The sequence below is a fragment of the Salminus brasiliensis genome, chromosome 1, assembly GCF_030463535.1.
Source record: "Salminus brasiliensis chromosome 1, fSalBra1.hap2, whole genome shotgun sequence".
Taxonomy (NCBI): Eukaryota; Metazoa; Chordata; class Actinopteri; order Characiformes; family Bryconidae; genus Salminus; species Salminus brasiliensis.
This window is the reverse complement of record NC_132878.1, coordinates 24,906,463-24,922,739: the sequence shown is the minus strand read 5'-3', so window position 1 is coordinate 24,922,739 and position 16,277 is coordinate 24,906,463. Positions and strand designations below refer to the sequence as shown.

Below are 16,277 nucleotides of genomic sequence, written 5' to 3'. Positions count from 1 at the left end.
TAGTTCTAATAGGTCCATTAAAATGTTCAATTTGTTAAACTGTGTGTGTATCCCACAATATTTAGTCTCTGATCACTATTCTGTCATATCTAAAAGACCTTCATTTTGCTTTACAGTTTCTTACTAATTAACTGAAACCTGTGAAATTGTGCAGGCCTAACATAAATATACATTTATCAAACAATTGTATTGTTTAAACCTGAATGGTGGTGTAAATATGCTTTAACATCACCACGGTAATACTGAAAACCATGCATATTTTTAGCCCTGATATTATAATAGCATTTTTTCCCCCAATATTGTCTCATCACCAGCAAGAACACAGAATAGCTTTACAGGCTTGGTGAATGATTTAATACATCTATGCTGCAGCACATTTAACAAACAGCAGATGGCGCCAGTCCATCAGTAATGCTGTACTGCAGCATCTGGAGAGTGACATAATTTATTCTCCTTATTTAGGTCAACTTATCTTGTCTTTCTTTTTTCTTCGCCTCACCACTGCAGTGTGTGTGTGTATGTGCATGTGTGTGAGAGAGAGAGCGAGAGAGAGAGAGAGAGAGAGAGAGCAGAACAGAAACATCTCAAACACTGAGAAGAGGCAAAAGAGAAGAACCGAAGATTGAAAGTAAATGAGCGAGGACGACGCTGAGAAGTTTGTCAGAAGGGCAAAGCAAACGGTGGCTCAGGTGGGCTGTTAGGATAAAGTATTAAACAGGTGGGCAACAGATAATAAGGAAGACCTGAGTGTTGACATCACTAACACAGACAGATCTGTTGGGGTGATGGTGCACCACATTTGTAAAATGTCAGACGTTAGAAGGTCAGTCTGGCACATTAAACATGCAGCAGTGACCCAAAACATAACGACCACCTGTCTAATATGCTGCTGGTCCTTTAAAACAGCCCATTCTACAAGACCTCTCTCAATGTAGTATCTGCCACCATGACATTACAGCAGATCCTTTAAGTACTCCAAGTTGTGAAGTGAAGCTACTGAACATTGGACTTCTTGTTCCAGCACCTCCCACGGGTAAACCGTGCTCACGTACCCACCATCCACAAGATGTAAAAGAAAGTAGGGCTCATTAGACCAGGTGACCTCCTTCCATTGCTTCAGTTCTCACTCCAAGTGTCCACAGGAGGCTCTTTTGGAGGTGCACAAGGGTTAGCATAAGCACCCTGACTGTACACAGTAGTTCTTCTGTCAGTCTGGACCAGATGGAAAAGTCTTCACTGTGCTCACGTATGAATTAGCCTTGGGAGTGCAACACCCTGTTTGTCCCTTCTTGGACCACTTTTGGGGGATACTTATCACTGCTGACTGAAGCCTCCACAAGCCTTGACATTTCAGAGTTGCTTTAGCCCCTGATAGGTCAGGTTTTTACGCTGCCCATTTCCCCCCGCATCCAGTTAATTTACCATCTAACGCACATCCCAGAGCTTCACATTTATTACCGTTATGAGATGATCAACGTTCTATGCTTGATCTGTGAGAGATCAGTGTATTCATACAGTTCATGTGTTTATATTTTTAATATCATATTTCTTTTGTTTTTTTTGGCAGCACCATTAATTAAAACTGCAGTTTTATATTGAGGTTTTATATTTTATTGACTATTATCTTTTTTATTATTATTTATTCACATTCAGCTTCAGTTTAAGCAATGTGTTCAAGTACTTTGCGAGATAGCAGCAGTAGGTTGTTCACGTCTACCATCCCATTCCTAGTTATGGGGCTTAATGGGTTTTGAAATCCATCAATAAAGTGAGCTGAGAGGCAGTAGTAGCTCATGGTTGAAGTACAGCTCAGTCAACCCGGACTGAGGTTAATGGCTTTTGGGGCATATCTGGCTGATTTGCTGCTGGCGACTGACAGGTTTCAGCTACTGACTGGAATACCTCTAGGCTTAACTATGTGTGTGTACATGTTGAAGAATGAAGCTGTGCGAGTGTGTATGTGTGTAATTGTGTGCGTTTCTCTCTGTGTGTCTGTGGCACCAGCATTTTTAAGGTGTCCTTCGTGTTTGCACATTGCATGCACGCTCGATGACACTGACCTTTGTCATTGCTGTCACTAAGTAAGTGCGTGTGTGTTTAAAACGATACCTGTGTTTGTGCACGATGGCGTTGAATGCCAGGCCATCCCTCCAGCTGGTGGTAAAATTATGCACATTGACATTTGGGTACCTGCAGGAACGACAGCTTGTTAGTGTGTGTGTGGAGACAATTTGAGTCAAACTGAAAGACAACAGTGTTGACTAAAAACTTGACTAAACTTCATTTCATTTCTCACTCTTTTTCTGCTACTGCTCAACCTTTCTGCTCTGACTTTTCCCTTCAACTACGTCATTTCTTTTATGATCTCTTCCTTTTCTCAGCACTCTTACCCATAAATGATACCATTGCTCATATACTAAGTTTTTTATCCGTAACTTCTTATCCGTTATTTTTCATTTTTTTCATTCATTTTTCATCTCTCCCTCATCATCATCATCTCTGCATTCCAAAATCCTTTCTTCAATCACCTTCTAGTCTATACTTTCTCACCACTTTCTTGACCTCCTTCAGTTGTCATCACTATGTTCGCCCTTTATCCACTCTCCTCAATCTTTTCCCTATCCCTGCTCCCTCACCCTCTCACTCTCTGCTCCTTCTTTTCACAGTTCTCTTGTTCTCCTTTTTCCTTACCCAGCAGTCTTCATCTGGCACCACAGCAGTAGAGCATCTTTGGCTGACTTCTTCTCTTTGTTGTCCTCCGTTTCCACGCTGATGTCCTGGATCTACAAAACACACGCAATCCAGTTTACATGCAAACATATAAGTGGAGGGCCTGAAATCTAGGTCATTTAAATCTGTACAACACAAAGAATGAAGTCTAGTGTTGTAAACATCTGCAGGAACATTTAAAATCTAGTGCATCTGCATCTGTACAATAAAGCCTAGTTTACCTACATCTGTACAACACAAAGATGAGGGCTTAGTGCATCTGTATCTGCTTTACCACAGGAACTGCCCTATTGTGGTGCAAATCATTTTTCACTGAATGTTACCAGTTTGTAAAGGTAAAAGATTTGTCTTCAAATTATATATAAAAAAAGTCAGATATGGAGTTCCGCAAGGATCTGTTTTTGGACCACTATTATTCACTTTATACATGTTACCACTGGGCACAGTTATAAGGTGTGCAGATTATATAGATCAGTCAAACCTGCAGATAAATCTAAATCTATCAGACTTAATGTAACACTTGGCAGATTTTTCTTGGTGTCATATTCGATTCATACCAAACATCTGACCAACACATAACTAATATTAGTAGGACACCCTTTTTACATCTTAGGATTGTATTGCCAAACTAAGAAACTCCTTATCTCTACAGGATGCAGAAAAGCTAGTACACGCTTTTATTACCTCAAGGCTTGATTACTGTAATGCACGTTTGTCAGGTCAATAAACAACTAGTTCAAAATGCTGCAGCCAGGGTCCTTACTAAAACTAGGAAATTTGACCATATCAGTCCAGTTCTATCAGCTCTGCATTGGCTCCCAGTTAAATTTAATTTTGAATATTAAATCCTAATACTGCTCCAATGGGCCAGGCCCTAAATGGCCTTGTTCCTGAGTACCTGCAGAATCGTATTACTGATCATGAACTATAATTATTACTTTAGATGACAGGGTGCTGGCTTCTTACTCGTTCCTAAAATTCAGAAAACGTCAGCAGGGGGCTTTCTTATAAAGCTCACCAACTTTGGAATTACCTTCCAGATAATGTTCGGGACTCAGACACAGTCTCAACCTTCAAGTCGAGGGTGAAAAAACTTCTGTTTAGTTCAGCTTTTGGTAATTAATGTTTCCCCTTAGATAAAGGAGTTCGCGGACACAGGGAATTGTAGTATACGGAGATGCTGGAGCTGTCCTCACGCTGCACACAATCACTCAGGTTTGTGGACGGTGGAGCAGATGGACGCTAGTGTTTCAGGGTGCTCCCGTGGCTTTGCTACCCTCTGGCTCTCTCTTTTTAATTAGGCTGTTATAGTCAGACCTGCCGGAGTCGTCAGACACACTCAGATACTGCCCAACATTCTCTGCTCTCCATAAAATCCTCTCAGAACTAACTCTGTCTCTTTACCTTCTCCGAGTAAATGGTCTCCTGCTCATCCAGCCCGACCTGTTAGAAGACTGACCATTGGGTCACCCACCAATCTGACCACCAGGTTCCTCCACCACCTGTGCCAGACCAGCTGCACACCCGCCTGCCACTGCTACCTGCCTAATGACCATGCCAATATCTACATAGATAGATAGAATCTGCCACCTCTAATATTACCACTATCAGGTATCACTACTTTCATTACACTGGCCATCACTCCCGTTATTATATTAAGATATACTACACCATGATTGTAATATAGACATATTAGGATTGTGCTGTATACCTGAGCAGTACAACAGGTAGTTCAGTGACTTTTATCAATAATTTATAAATAGTTCAGATCAGAGGAGGATGGGTCTCCCTTGTGAGTCCTGGGATTCCTCCCAAGGTTTCGTCCTCCAGCTCTGAGGGAGATTTTTTAATCTGGGGGTCTTAGGTTTTCATGTCTTCTTATATTGTTGATTCCTTGCCTTTTTACTGATTACTGATTGTGTAAAGCTGCTTTGTGAAAACACCAGTTGTAAAAAGCGCTCTACAAATAATCTTGATTTGATATGTACAACACACTCTGCTCATGTATCAAATTAGACACATGGAGCCTGAACTCTATATATTTCCCAGCTGCAGAAGGTACTAAACTACCTTAGAGAAAAAGCCCCTTAAACTTTGTCTGTAAACTGTTAATAAAAATCTTTTAATAAAGCTAGGTCAGTGCAAATGGTTACATGAGTCTAGGCTATTATATTCAGAACTGTCAGATCTAGAGCAAACTCCAAGAGACCAAGCATCAAGGGATTTATAACAATATTGGATACATGACCGAAATATGCATGTACTTGCTCACGCATACATGCGCGCACACACACCATGCCTGCATGGACAAGTCCTATACAGATAAGTAACAAAACACACACACAAACAATAAACAAATCAATTACACCAATCTGACCATTTACAATCTTGTCTTCAGTCACATACGATGATTGTAATCTATAATTATTGCCCTTCTATTCCAAAAAAGCAGACAAAACAAACAATCAGCATATTAACACACTAATCGTAACCATCCCGAGCAGAGCATAATCAGGACGGCAAGACCGGCTCCAATAATTAGCTTTAGTTTCATCTGATGGAACTCATCAAAAGAAAGGAAAACAAGCCCATTGAAAGGTCAACGAAACCATTTAGAGCCAGATTGTAATTACAGGGTTTACAATAGAAAACTAAATTGAAGATGACACTGGCAAAAATGTGTCTTTATGGAGAACATCACATTGTGCTCATTACAAGTTGAAGCAGTTTTTCTCAATCAAGGCCTTTGAAAACGACTCCATAAAATGTACTGCACCTTGAAAACGCCGTAACGCTTCTAACGCTGTAATGTTAGCATGGAACACAGTTTACACTAAAGGAAGTGAATGCTAATGCTGGGAACAGAGAGTGTATATAGTGCTTCCGATGTAATAAATAAATAAAATAAATAAATAAATAAATAAATAAGGGGTAAATTATCAGACCAGCCTTTCCATAAACACACACACACACTCTGCTGATGTCCCAATCTTTCTTTGTACCTGGAAGCGCAGGATGATGGTCCAGATGAGCCCAAGTGTGAGACGATGGTTTCCATCGACAATGTCATGAGAGCCCATGTTTTCCAAGTGGACCTTCTGTTCCTTAAGGAACTGAAGAGCCTTATCCACGTTCTCCAGACAGTGGATGCGCATACGGCCCTTAGTGGGCTTTGGCTAAAAATAAACATTGATAAAAAAAAAAAAAACATTGGGGGTGGGGGGGTCAATAGATATTACATAGATGACTTGACCATTGACAATGTTTTAAAGATCACTACAATTCAGTAGTTTAATACAGATGATAAAACAGAAAAGTTTTCATTGAATGCTGAGAAATTAAGATAAAAGTGCCAACATCAGATCCTCCTTTAAATCCCTAACTGAAGTGATAGCAATTAATGATACAATAAATGAACAAACTAATTAACAAAAAAAACAATCAGAGTAAAAGTATGACTGCAAGAACTAATGAATGAGAGAAGTGGGACTAACCAGTTGTTCTCCGGAGAGCACCTCCAGCAGTCGAATGAGCATGCGTCCATCACGCAGGTCAGTGTACAGATCTCCGATCCTGCAGGTGACCCTGCCCAGGTGGGAATTCACCCATTTAGTGAAGGTCTTCTTCTGCACTGCTTCTCTCTCATCTACAACAACAAAAGCAGCAAGAAAACCCATTTAGAACACTGGAACCAATCAGCCTCTTCCTCTAGGCCATCATAACCCTCTTTAATACCAGATTACTAAAGTGCTCATTTGCACTTTAGTACAGTCCACATATTTAACCCGACGTATCCAATTTCATATCATTAACAAGACATATCTGAACCTAATAACTGCACAGATCATCGTTTTTCCATTATCAAATGGATATACACAACAGACAAGGCATTAATTGTAAGGTATTTGTAGACTTTTAGGTTTTTAATTATGTCTTGTTTATCTTGCTGGAAATTTCTGAAAAATATTCTGCATTATGTCTTTCTTTTGCACAACAGAAAGATTAGCAAAACACTGCACATTTTAATGCATAATTACAGATTATTTATTAAATAATTAACATACAAAAAAATGTGGCATGCACCATGACTATGCCACTTTTATTGTGTTGCTACATATAACAGCTAATTTAAGAAGCTAAAATGTAGAAAAAAAAGCATCCAAGTTTGTGTTTGCACTTTGCAAATTAACAACACATGCCATTGGTGTGACACAGGGGCGTGCAAAACACTGCATGTGACAAAGTATACAAACACGCTCATAAATACACAAATCAAATGAAATATATTTCAATTGAAAACAATATGCATATTTAACAACTCACTTTTATGAAAACTGCTCCATCATTATTCAAACCTTGATTAATCCCTAGATGCCTTATCTTTCCATTCATATTTACATTAACTAATTACACAATTACTTACGTAATTCATTACAGTTAGATCCCATTTACATTCAAATGATACAAATGAACAAGTTTGAGTTCTCAGGTTGTTTTGAAGAAAAGCAAACAAGCTAACAGAAACTGTAAATGATATGTTTTCTTTCTGAACTGAAACTGGACTTTATAATTTGCACTGAATTTCTTCACTTACTTAAACCAGCTAATTAAGAACACATATGTTTGCATTGGTGGAGTGCTAAACACTTAAGGAGAGGAAGGTCCGACTGACTGCTATCTCTACCAATCAGTGCCGGGCTGAGCTACAGTCAGCATGTAGAAGCAATCCAAAAAAAACAGGTAGACATACATCTGTCTAACAGATGGATCTATCATATCAGTAATGTGCCAAAGATGTGTGTTAGTTTGAGCATATGGTTCTGGTCAGTGGGAACGTTGTGAATACGCTGCAGCAGCGTTGTGGGAATGCTGCGTGTTTGAACATATGGAGCCTTGAGTGGACGATGTGCGTTAGTTGGAGCATATGGGACTGGTCAGTAATAGGCTCAACAACCGGCAGGTGAGGGATACTGATTGTCATGTGATCAGGTTGACCTCTAGAGTCAAAGAATGCCAATCTGGCCACACACACACACACACACACACACACACACACACACACACACACACACACACACACACACACACACACACACACACACACACACACACACACGCTCACTCTAGGCCTTCAAAGTAATAGAAGCGAAAGGGAAAAACCTTTGGCGGCAGGTTTTGTAGCCTGCAGTGCATGTGGGTAGCAAAAAGGGTAATTAGATGACACTGGCAAACCAATCATGTATCATAATTAGCAATACGAGTCTCACTTTCGATGTCTGCAATACTCACATACACCAACAGTGCGTGTGACTTTGATGAAACAGGAAAAAGATTAAAAATAGGTCTGCGAACACTTAATCTACCTAGCTACACCCAACACACACCCACACAAGCGTGTACACGCACTAAAACAGAGGCCAGAGGCAATACAGCACTGACATTAGAGCCATCTGGCAAGATACTGCAAAAACATGCACACACACACACACACACGCACACACACATACAAAAAGTCCACCTCACTGTTTGGGGAGCATACATTAGTGCTGACCTTGTTGTTCCATGTGGATGAAATGAGAAAACAAACAGGGAAAGTTTAGAACACAAACATCCCAAACTTGAATGTGTCGTTGTAAGCACAAAGAAAGCACAGCAACTACGTAGGTGTATCCACATTCGTATGCAAAAGACTGACCCCCTCCCCCACCAATTTACATGTCCATTACAGAACTAGTCATAAACACACGCAATAAATGTTTTTACAATAAACAGGGGTGCCCAAACGTTTGTAACAGCGGCATAATTGAAAAAGGGTGCTCAATTTTATGCAACCGGCTGTACATGTACAACCAGCCATACACATAGATATACACTGTACATAACAGAAAAGCGTGCGTGCGTGTGTGTGTGTGTGTATATAGAGTGACAGTAATCCTGATGGGCTCTTTGGTGAGACAGGTCGGATTAGGGGCCCACGTACTGCAGTTGAAAAGAGAGGACCCCCCTCTGTGCAAGTGCTTGTGTGCATACACACACATTCTGATGCTTCTGTTGCAAAAAATAAATAAATAAATAAATAAATAAATAAGAATGAGTACTGTCAGAGTAGTCACCACTATGAGTTAGATGTCCCCATGAGGTGACTTTGTTAACATGTCATTAGGACCCCACTATGTAATAAAAACAAACGACACACATTAAAGCGTAAATCCGCTCTCTATCCGAGCTTATGATTCCTGAGGACATCAGACAACACCCAGATTGTGTTCCCTCGTCGTCACTTTTCTATATCCCTCTCGCTCTCTCTCTCACGCTCACTCTCCTGTTTGTCTGTCTCTTTTCTTGCCCATCTATTCATCATGCTTTCTTTCTCGTGCTTCCACCTCTGCGGGCAGTGCTGGGGAAACTCTATCGCAGTTTATGTAACCTTGAAAACACAGAGGGAAAAACTGAGCAGATCTACCACAACAACCCGCCGTGATCTTTGTGATCACAGGTTTTGACACTCCAGTGGAAACATACACTGAGCTCCAGAAGTATTTGGACTAAATTACAGATGCTAAAGATCTCAGTGACAGAAAATGTGTGTTCTACATCTGACAGTTCAGGAGTTCAGCGTGAACGATCATAAGGGCTTGTGGATTCTAAAGCCTTTGCTGAACAACTGTTGGATAGGTCAGTGATGTTTGAGCTGCATAATGACGATCCAGTACATTGCATCACTGCTTCTGTGATAGTGTTTCATTACCTAAACATATGCTCACAGCATTTAGCACAACATTCTCAACCAGTATTTCATCTAAAATTAAGGTTATCAGTTATAATAATTCACAAACTGGTGAAACAGGGTTTAACTTATGTTTCTTTTAACTGTTACACATTAGTGCTGAGACTAACGCTCACATAAATAATAATCTTTTCATAAAATATTGTGTTGAGAGTACTAAATTATGTGAAAGCAGTGTAACGCAGCGCTAACTCAACGTCCCGAGCGATCTAAAGCAGACAGGATGCACACTGCTTTAAGTGTGTGGAATTAGAGCAGGTCAGGTCAGGCCATTAGCATCTAACGCTGCTTTACAGAGCATTACTGAACCCTTTAATTTACACAGGGATTAGTCCACACAGAGACACACGCCTGCACAAGTAGGAACATCACAATAACCCGATTTTACACAACTGTCTATAATCAGCATAACTTTGATGACTTGTGGGACCTTATTCATTTTTTTGTTGTTGTTGTTTTGGGTTTTTTTTTGTAAATGTTGTGCTTCCGGGCATCACGGCTGATCTGCTGGTGAGAACATTACTGAAGAAAGGAAATAAACCAAAGTTTCAGAACAGCAGGTCATCTCTAATCAGTAGGTATCCAGGAATTTTACTGTAACTGTAGTTAGATCCCTGTATAAAAGCACTCAAAATAAACATGCAAACCAAACATAGACAGAAGAGTATAAAAACACACACACACACACACAATGTTATCTTCACCCAGTCTCAGGGAAACCAGTTTCGCCAGTCAACACCCAAGAATGAAAGCAGAGTATTTACACACACACACACACACACACACACACACACACACACACACACACACACACACACACACACACACACACACACACACACACACACACACACACGCACGCACGCGCTACACCTCTCTGGCTCGACCAGCATTGTGGCGTAGAGGACTTGTACTATATAATTACCTACACCTAAAGTACACACTGATGGAAATACCAGTGATTTTGTGCACTGATTTTTGGGATGAATTTTTCTAATTCATTCATGTAAATGGCTTGTAGCAGGACTGCACCTTTCACGTAAATCAGAGGTTGCTTCTTATTGTTTTTGTTATGGACATTAAGCAAAGCTGTGTAAATGTCGTCGAACACAAAGTACGTCACCTACCTACTAATATGTTGTAGATAATAAAAGCTTTCCATCAAGGTCCTTCGAGTGAACGTTTCCCGCTGGAAATCTTAATCTTTAATACTTTACTGCCGTTAGCAGGTAAAGTATGAATTTGCATGGTATTGTGGGAATTGTAGTGAACTATGGTAACATATATCACATCACTATGGTCAACTGTAACATTTGTAACCCTCAAAATAAATGAAAAGACCTTCTCAAGCCTTATGCATTATGGCTTTTTTTGTTGCTTTCCCTGCTGTAACAAACTGCGAGATACACACACACACATACACAGACCTACACTATGTGGACAAACATTACATTCGGTCCCGTTGCCACAGGTGTATAAAATAACCAGCACCTAGCCATGCAGTCGGCCTTCACACACATTAGTGAAATAAAGAGCTCACTGAATTCCAGCCTGGTTGTGTAATAGGACAAGACATTTTCCCTCCTAGATTTTCCATGGTCGACTGTGAGGGATGTTACTGAAAAGTGGAAGCGTTAAGGACCAACAGCAACTCAGCCACCATGGGACCACAATGCTGTGCCGGGGCTCATGGTGTATAAAAGTCCCCAATGCTCCGCTGACTCAATAACGGCAGCGTTTCAAACCTACTCTGGCCTTCAGGATAAACTAGAGGGATATATTATATTGAGAGAGAGAGGGAGAGAACGAGCGATCGAGAGAAAGAGAGGATTTTTTCAGAGGTTTGTGAGGACTGGTTCTTTACTCTGTTTGGAAATGAGGAAACCTTGAGCGTTCCAAACAAACCTGACACGCGCACACACACACACACACACACACACACACACACACACACACACACACACACACACACACACACACACACACACACACACACACACACACACACACACACACAGCTAACACCCCTCACAACACACACATTCTTGACTTGAAGTTTTAGCACATCTTGAACACAACAGTGAAAAGTTGTAAAAACACTACAGTAAGAAGCAGACGAGTGTCCGACAGTTAAAACTGCTACACACACGGCCGGCGTGGATAAGCCGTTTCTGTACTGCCTTTGTACTGTTTTACAATGCAAATCCATATCACAAGACGGCTCGGTTAGGAGATACTCCAACACCTACACACACATGCAACCACACAACTGTCTGCTATTCAAAAACACATGCGCACACAATACCACCAGTGCCAACAGCTAAAACACACTCATGTGACCATTCTTCACATCAGATGAAGCATCACTGAAAAGTCTACAAGGCTGTTGAGCGCTGTCGTTTTTTTTTTTTTTTTTTTTTTTGGATGTCAAAAAATAACTACAACTACTTATTCAAAGAACCGTACAGTGGATCTAGTTTGCATTACAAAAACACTAATACACATGCTGTGACAGCAGTGCAGCCCCACTTTCTCATTAGTATTGCACAATATAGGGGGGGACTAAGTAGTGATAACTAGGGCGGCACAGTATACAGTATATCATTGCAATGTGCTCATATGCAATAGTTGCCTCGCAGGATGTGCAGGGTGACATAAGGTACATTCAATTGTACACATCATGCTACAACATTTGCATTGTTCTCATTTCAGTTTCTCCATGACCATATCTACCAGGTCAGACCAATCGTCAACATACAGAGGTCATTCTTAAGATCATTACATGTTGACTGCTGAAGAAATCGGCTGCAAATCGTCTTTAAATATAGCTAAACAAAACAAAAACCACAATGTCAGTTTTTTCCAATCTCGTGCTGCTCTAACAGAAACGCATAGGACTTCCTCATCGCCAACACAGGTCAGCAGTGGTCGCATAAACAAGCTTCATAGAAAAATCTTTGACTGCTACACGGGCAAAATATAGATAGATAGATAGATCACTTTATTTATCCCACAGGGAAAGTCAGTTTTTACAGCAGCAAAAATCAAACAAGAGAGCAGCATGATAGAGGCATAAAAGCGTAAAAAGTGATTGTAGTGCAGTAATAATTACATTAATATAATGTAATATACAGAATGAATAATGTCGCCACCATTTCGTCCCGCTGTCTGTTGCTTAGTGACAAAGAGACTTGCAATGCATTTTGGTCCGCATTCAGCTCATGCAGATGACTGGAAATCACAAGTGATTTGTGGGAGCTTGTAGCGCCCTCAAAATTCCATTCGAGGACACCCATCAGGGTGTATCTGCAAAGTCATGCAACAGAGTTCCGCTCCTGAAGCATTAACAACAGCATCTATTTCAGCTCAGAGTCACCCTGAGAGTTATAAAATCAAAAGGTTAATGTACGCATCGCAGGCCTAAAGATGTCCAGTGAGGCCGCTCTATCTAGTGTACATGACAAAGTGCGTGTGTGTGTGTGTGTGTCTGACAGGTGCTGGTCTTTCCAGGTTAATCTGTAATTGAAGGATTAGCAGAAGAGTGAACATCAGCCATCAGTGTTTTCCAGTAACATTTACACTGTACACACACACACACACACACACACGAATAAAACCCAGCCAATCATTTTAATCACAACAGTTAAATGCTAAATGATTCAGCGAGAGCGCACCTCCTCCTCCTCCTACACCCCATTATTAATTATATATTTTAATAGTTTACACATTAACTGATACGAACTGTGCCAGCCCGCCAACATGGCCTCTGCAACTGTTGCTATGGTAACATCACCTCGAAGGTCAGACCCAGTCCAAGGAAAGAATATGCTTAAGAAGCCACAAACATTATAAATGTAAAAAACAGTGTCACAATGACCGCAGAGAGTAAATGTCCAGTAAATGTTGGTGAAGACATTCAAGATAGGACACATCAGAGATAGGCCTCTCTGAATACTTTAACAGGACAGTTAGGACTGGACCCCTAAAAGGGCACTCTTAGCTTAGCTTAGCTTTTCACTTGAGTTTTGGTTGAAATTCTGTCAAACTGACGAGAATTGAGAATGCAGCGTTGTTCTTTAGGTCAATACAGAACATAGTATATTTAAAAAAATGCATTTGGCATTTAGCTGGCACTCTTATCCACAGCGGCTTACAACTTTACTCATATTACAGAGATGGGCCAATGTAGTGTTTGGAGTCTTGCCTCTTGTTGGTGTAGTGCAGCATTGGGTTTGGGGATTTATTTTATGCTAGTTTTCTATTTCAAACTGGCAATTAATTGTACTAGCATTAACGTTAGCTCGCAGGCAAATATACTTAAATTGTTGCACCATTAGCTTGCAGGCTTAAACACTTTCTTAAATTCTCAGGCAACCCTCAAACAGTAAAAGTATTGTAGAAGATGTACTGTACTGTTTTATCATCTTCGGGCCACTACAGAGTAAAGAGCTCTGGCATTCACATGTGGCGTTATGAAATGCATTTGGGAGGAGGAGCATGCCTAAAAGCATCCTCCTCCCAATCTAACATTGTAGAAATCAGATAATTCATTTCTCAACCATGGTACTGGAGGCCCACTGACCTACACATTTGAGTGCTTTTCCTGAATAACACGCTCCCTTTAACTTAATAATGAGCTGTTAATCAGCTGATTAGTTGGATCAGGGGTGTTGCAAGCAGGAAAAACACTATAAATATTTATAGTCCACTATAAATACTACTACAAATACCATCTCTACCATGTTCATTTGTCCTAGTCAAGCTTCCAGCCCAAAGTTCCCATAGTTCTCTCCCCCCTCTGCCCTCCCGAATAATCATACGCTGAGGGTATGTTCCGAACTTGCACATTACATATTCAGTGTATTTTTTTAAAAGCTTTTCATTTACAGTTTTCCTACAAAATTGTAATAGAATTCTTGTAAGAGTCAGTGCTTTACTCCAAAACTAGAAAACCAAGAAAAACACACACACACACAGAACATCTGCATGGTTGGTGGAGGAAGTGAAAACTGAGGGGACTTCCTGTACTATTAACACACACACACACACACACACACACAGCATGTTTTGGGGCCTGGCAGATGTTACTTGTGTGTGTATGCACTGTATGCATTGTAGAGGTTGCCGCACACTACAGGCTCCAACATGACAGGTGTTTCCATAAAGAGCAAATGGGGTAACAACACACCCCTACATTCAGTTAATCTACACACACACACGCCTACTATCCATATGATAATTCCCATACATGTATCTTGGTTAGGTGTCAAAGAAGCTAATGAAAAGGATTACCACATTGTGTGTACATGTGTGTGTGTGTGTGTGCGTGTGTGCGCACATTCCTCTGCAAGCTGGTCATGTTGTGACAGGGATGCTCCCCTGAGGTGTGAAGAGAGAGAGGAAAGGGTGTGTATGTGGTTGCAACTGCTTGGCTGTGTGGTGCATGCATTAAACCTTCCACACACACACACACACACACACACACACACACACACACACACACACACACACACACACAAAATCAGTGGCAGTGAAGTGCACAGTCACAGTGTGTGCGTGTGTCTCGTATAATCCCAACAGCACGTAAACAGGGGTTAAATACAGTAATCCTGCCTTTGTGCTCTAGTCTTTTTTATCACTAGAATACTGATGGCAAGATAAGTGTCTGTGTCTGCGTGTGTATGTGTGTGTGTGTGTGTATGAGTGTCTGTGCGTGTCTTGTCTATAATCCATGCCAGCATGTAAACACAGTTAAATACAGTAATCTGCTCCTTTGTTCCAGTTCTTTCAGTCGCTGGGACACTGATGGGCAGATGCGCATGTTGTGTGTTCAAGTCTTATGATGCTGACCTCAGATGTTTTTGTTTGGAGATGGTCATGAGTGCAAAAGTGTGAGCAGCCTGTGTGTGCGCGCGTGTGTGAGGAGGGATTACTTGATACTGTACATGTGACCAGGTCAAGGCGAAAGATTCAGTAAGAGAGATTTCCCACAAATCCTACAAGTTGTCCCACAGGGGTCACTAGCAGCCTAACAGACCAGGCATGGAGGGGTTACCACGGAAACAACCACACCACCTCACAATCCTTCACCAATGACCTTTTAGAAAAATGCTTCTTCACTTTCCAGTGACTGTTCAGAGCAGAAACACTGCAACTGTCCTCAGAGCAAACATCTACTGGACGCTCATTACTAAGGATGCACTAATACCACTTTTCCCCCTTTCTGATACTACACCTGATGCTCAAGTATCTGCCGCTATATAGAACTGATAGCAACTTTGTCAAACCTAACTACTTGATGGCTGCCTACAAATCCTAATCATTATATACCATTGCGCTTTTTATAGATGTCATTTTGGTAGAAAATTCAAAATAAAAAGCTTTAAACAACAGCGTTTACTGCTTAAAGAACTGTGGAGATATTAAATATCCAAAGATATTTAAAGATCTAATTAAAAATCATAGAATAAAATAAAGTCATCACAGTTCTGAAGTAAAAAGTGCAGATGCAGTTATTTAACATTCCAGTCCAGCCTCTAAAGTGTGAAGGAACTGAGCTTCAATGAGTGACTTAAATTGTTTAAATTCAAACCAGCCGTTTTTGTTCAGGCTGACTTTCAACCATGTGCCGTTCCATCTGGTTGTACATGTTATTGCAGTCGTTTAACAGCCATTTACAGACTGTGCAGAGGCCATCCTTGCTACTACTAGTCTCAGGCGTAAAATTATCCCATAATACCGACACTCTCATCTCTATTTG

General features: G+C 40.8%; 1 protein-coding gene across 5 annotated transcripts in view; it reads right to left on the bottom strand.

The window, feature by feature from the left end:
* sptbn2 (spectrin, beta, non-erythrocytic 2) overlaps nt 1-16,277 on the bottom strand; it is an 89,011-nt gene that overhangs the window by 24,988 nt on the left and 47,746 nt on the right. For all 5 annotated transcript variants that reach the window (XM_072675360.1, XM_072675396.1, XM_072675387.1 and 2 more), the window contains 4 exons: nt 6,225-6,376; nt 5,733-5,906; nt 2,692-2,783; nt 2,110-2,190 (listed from right to left, as the gene is read on the bottom strand). In XM_072675360.1, the coding sequence (XP_072531461.1) occupies nt 2,110-2,190; nt 2,692-2,783; nt 5,733-5,906; nt 6,225-6,376 (499 nt within the window). The remainder of the gene's footprint in view (nt 1-2,109; nt 2,191-2,691; nt 2,784-5,732; nt 5,907-6,224; nt 6,377-16,277) is intronic.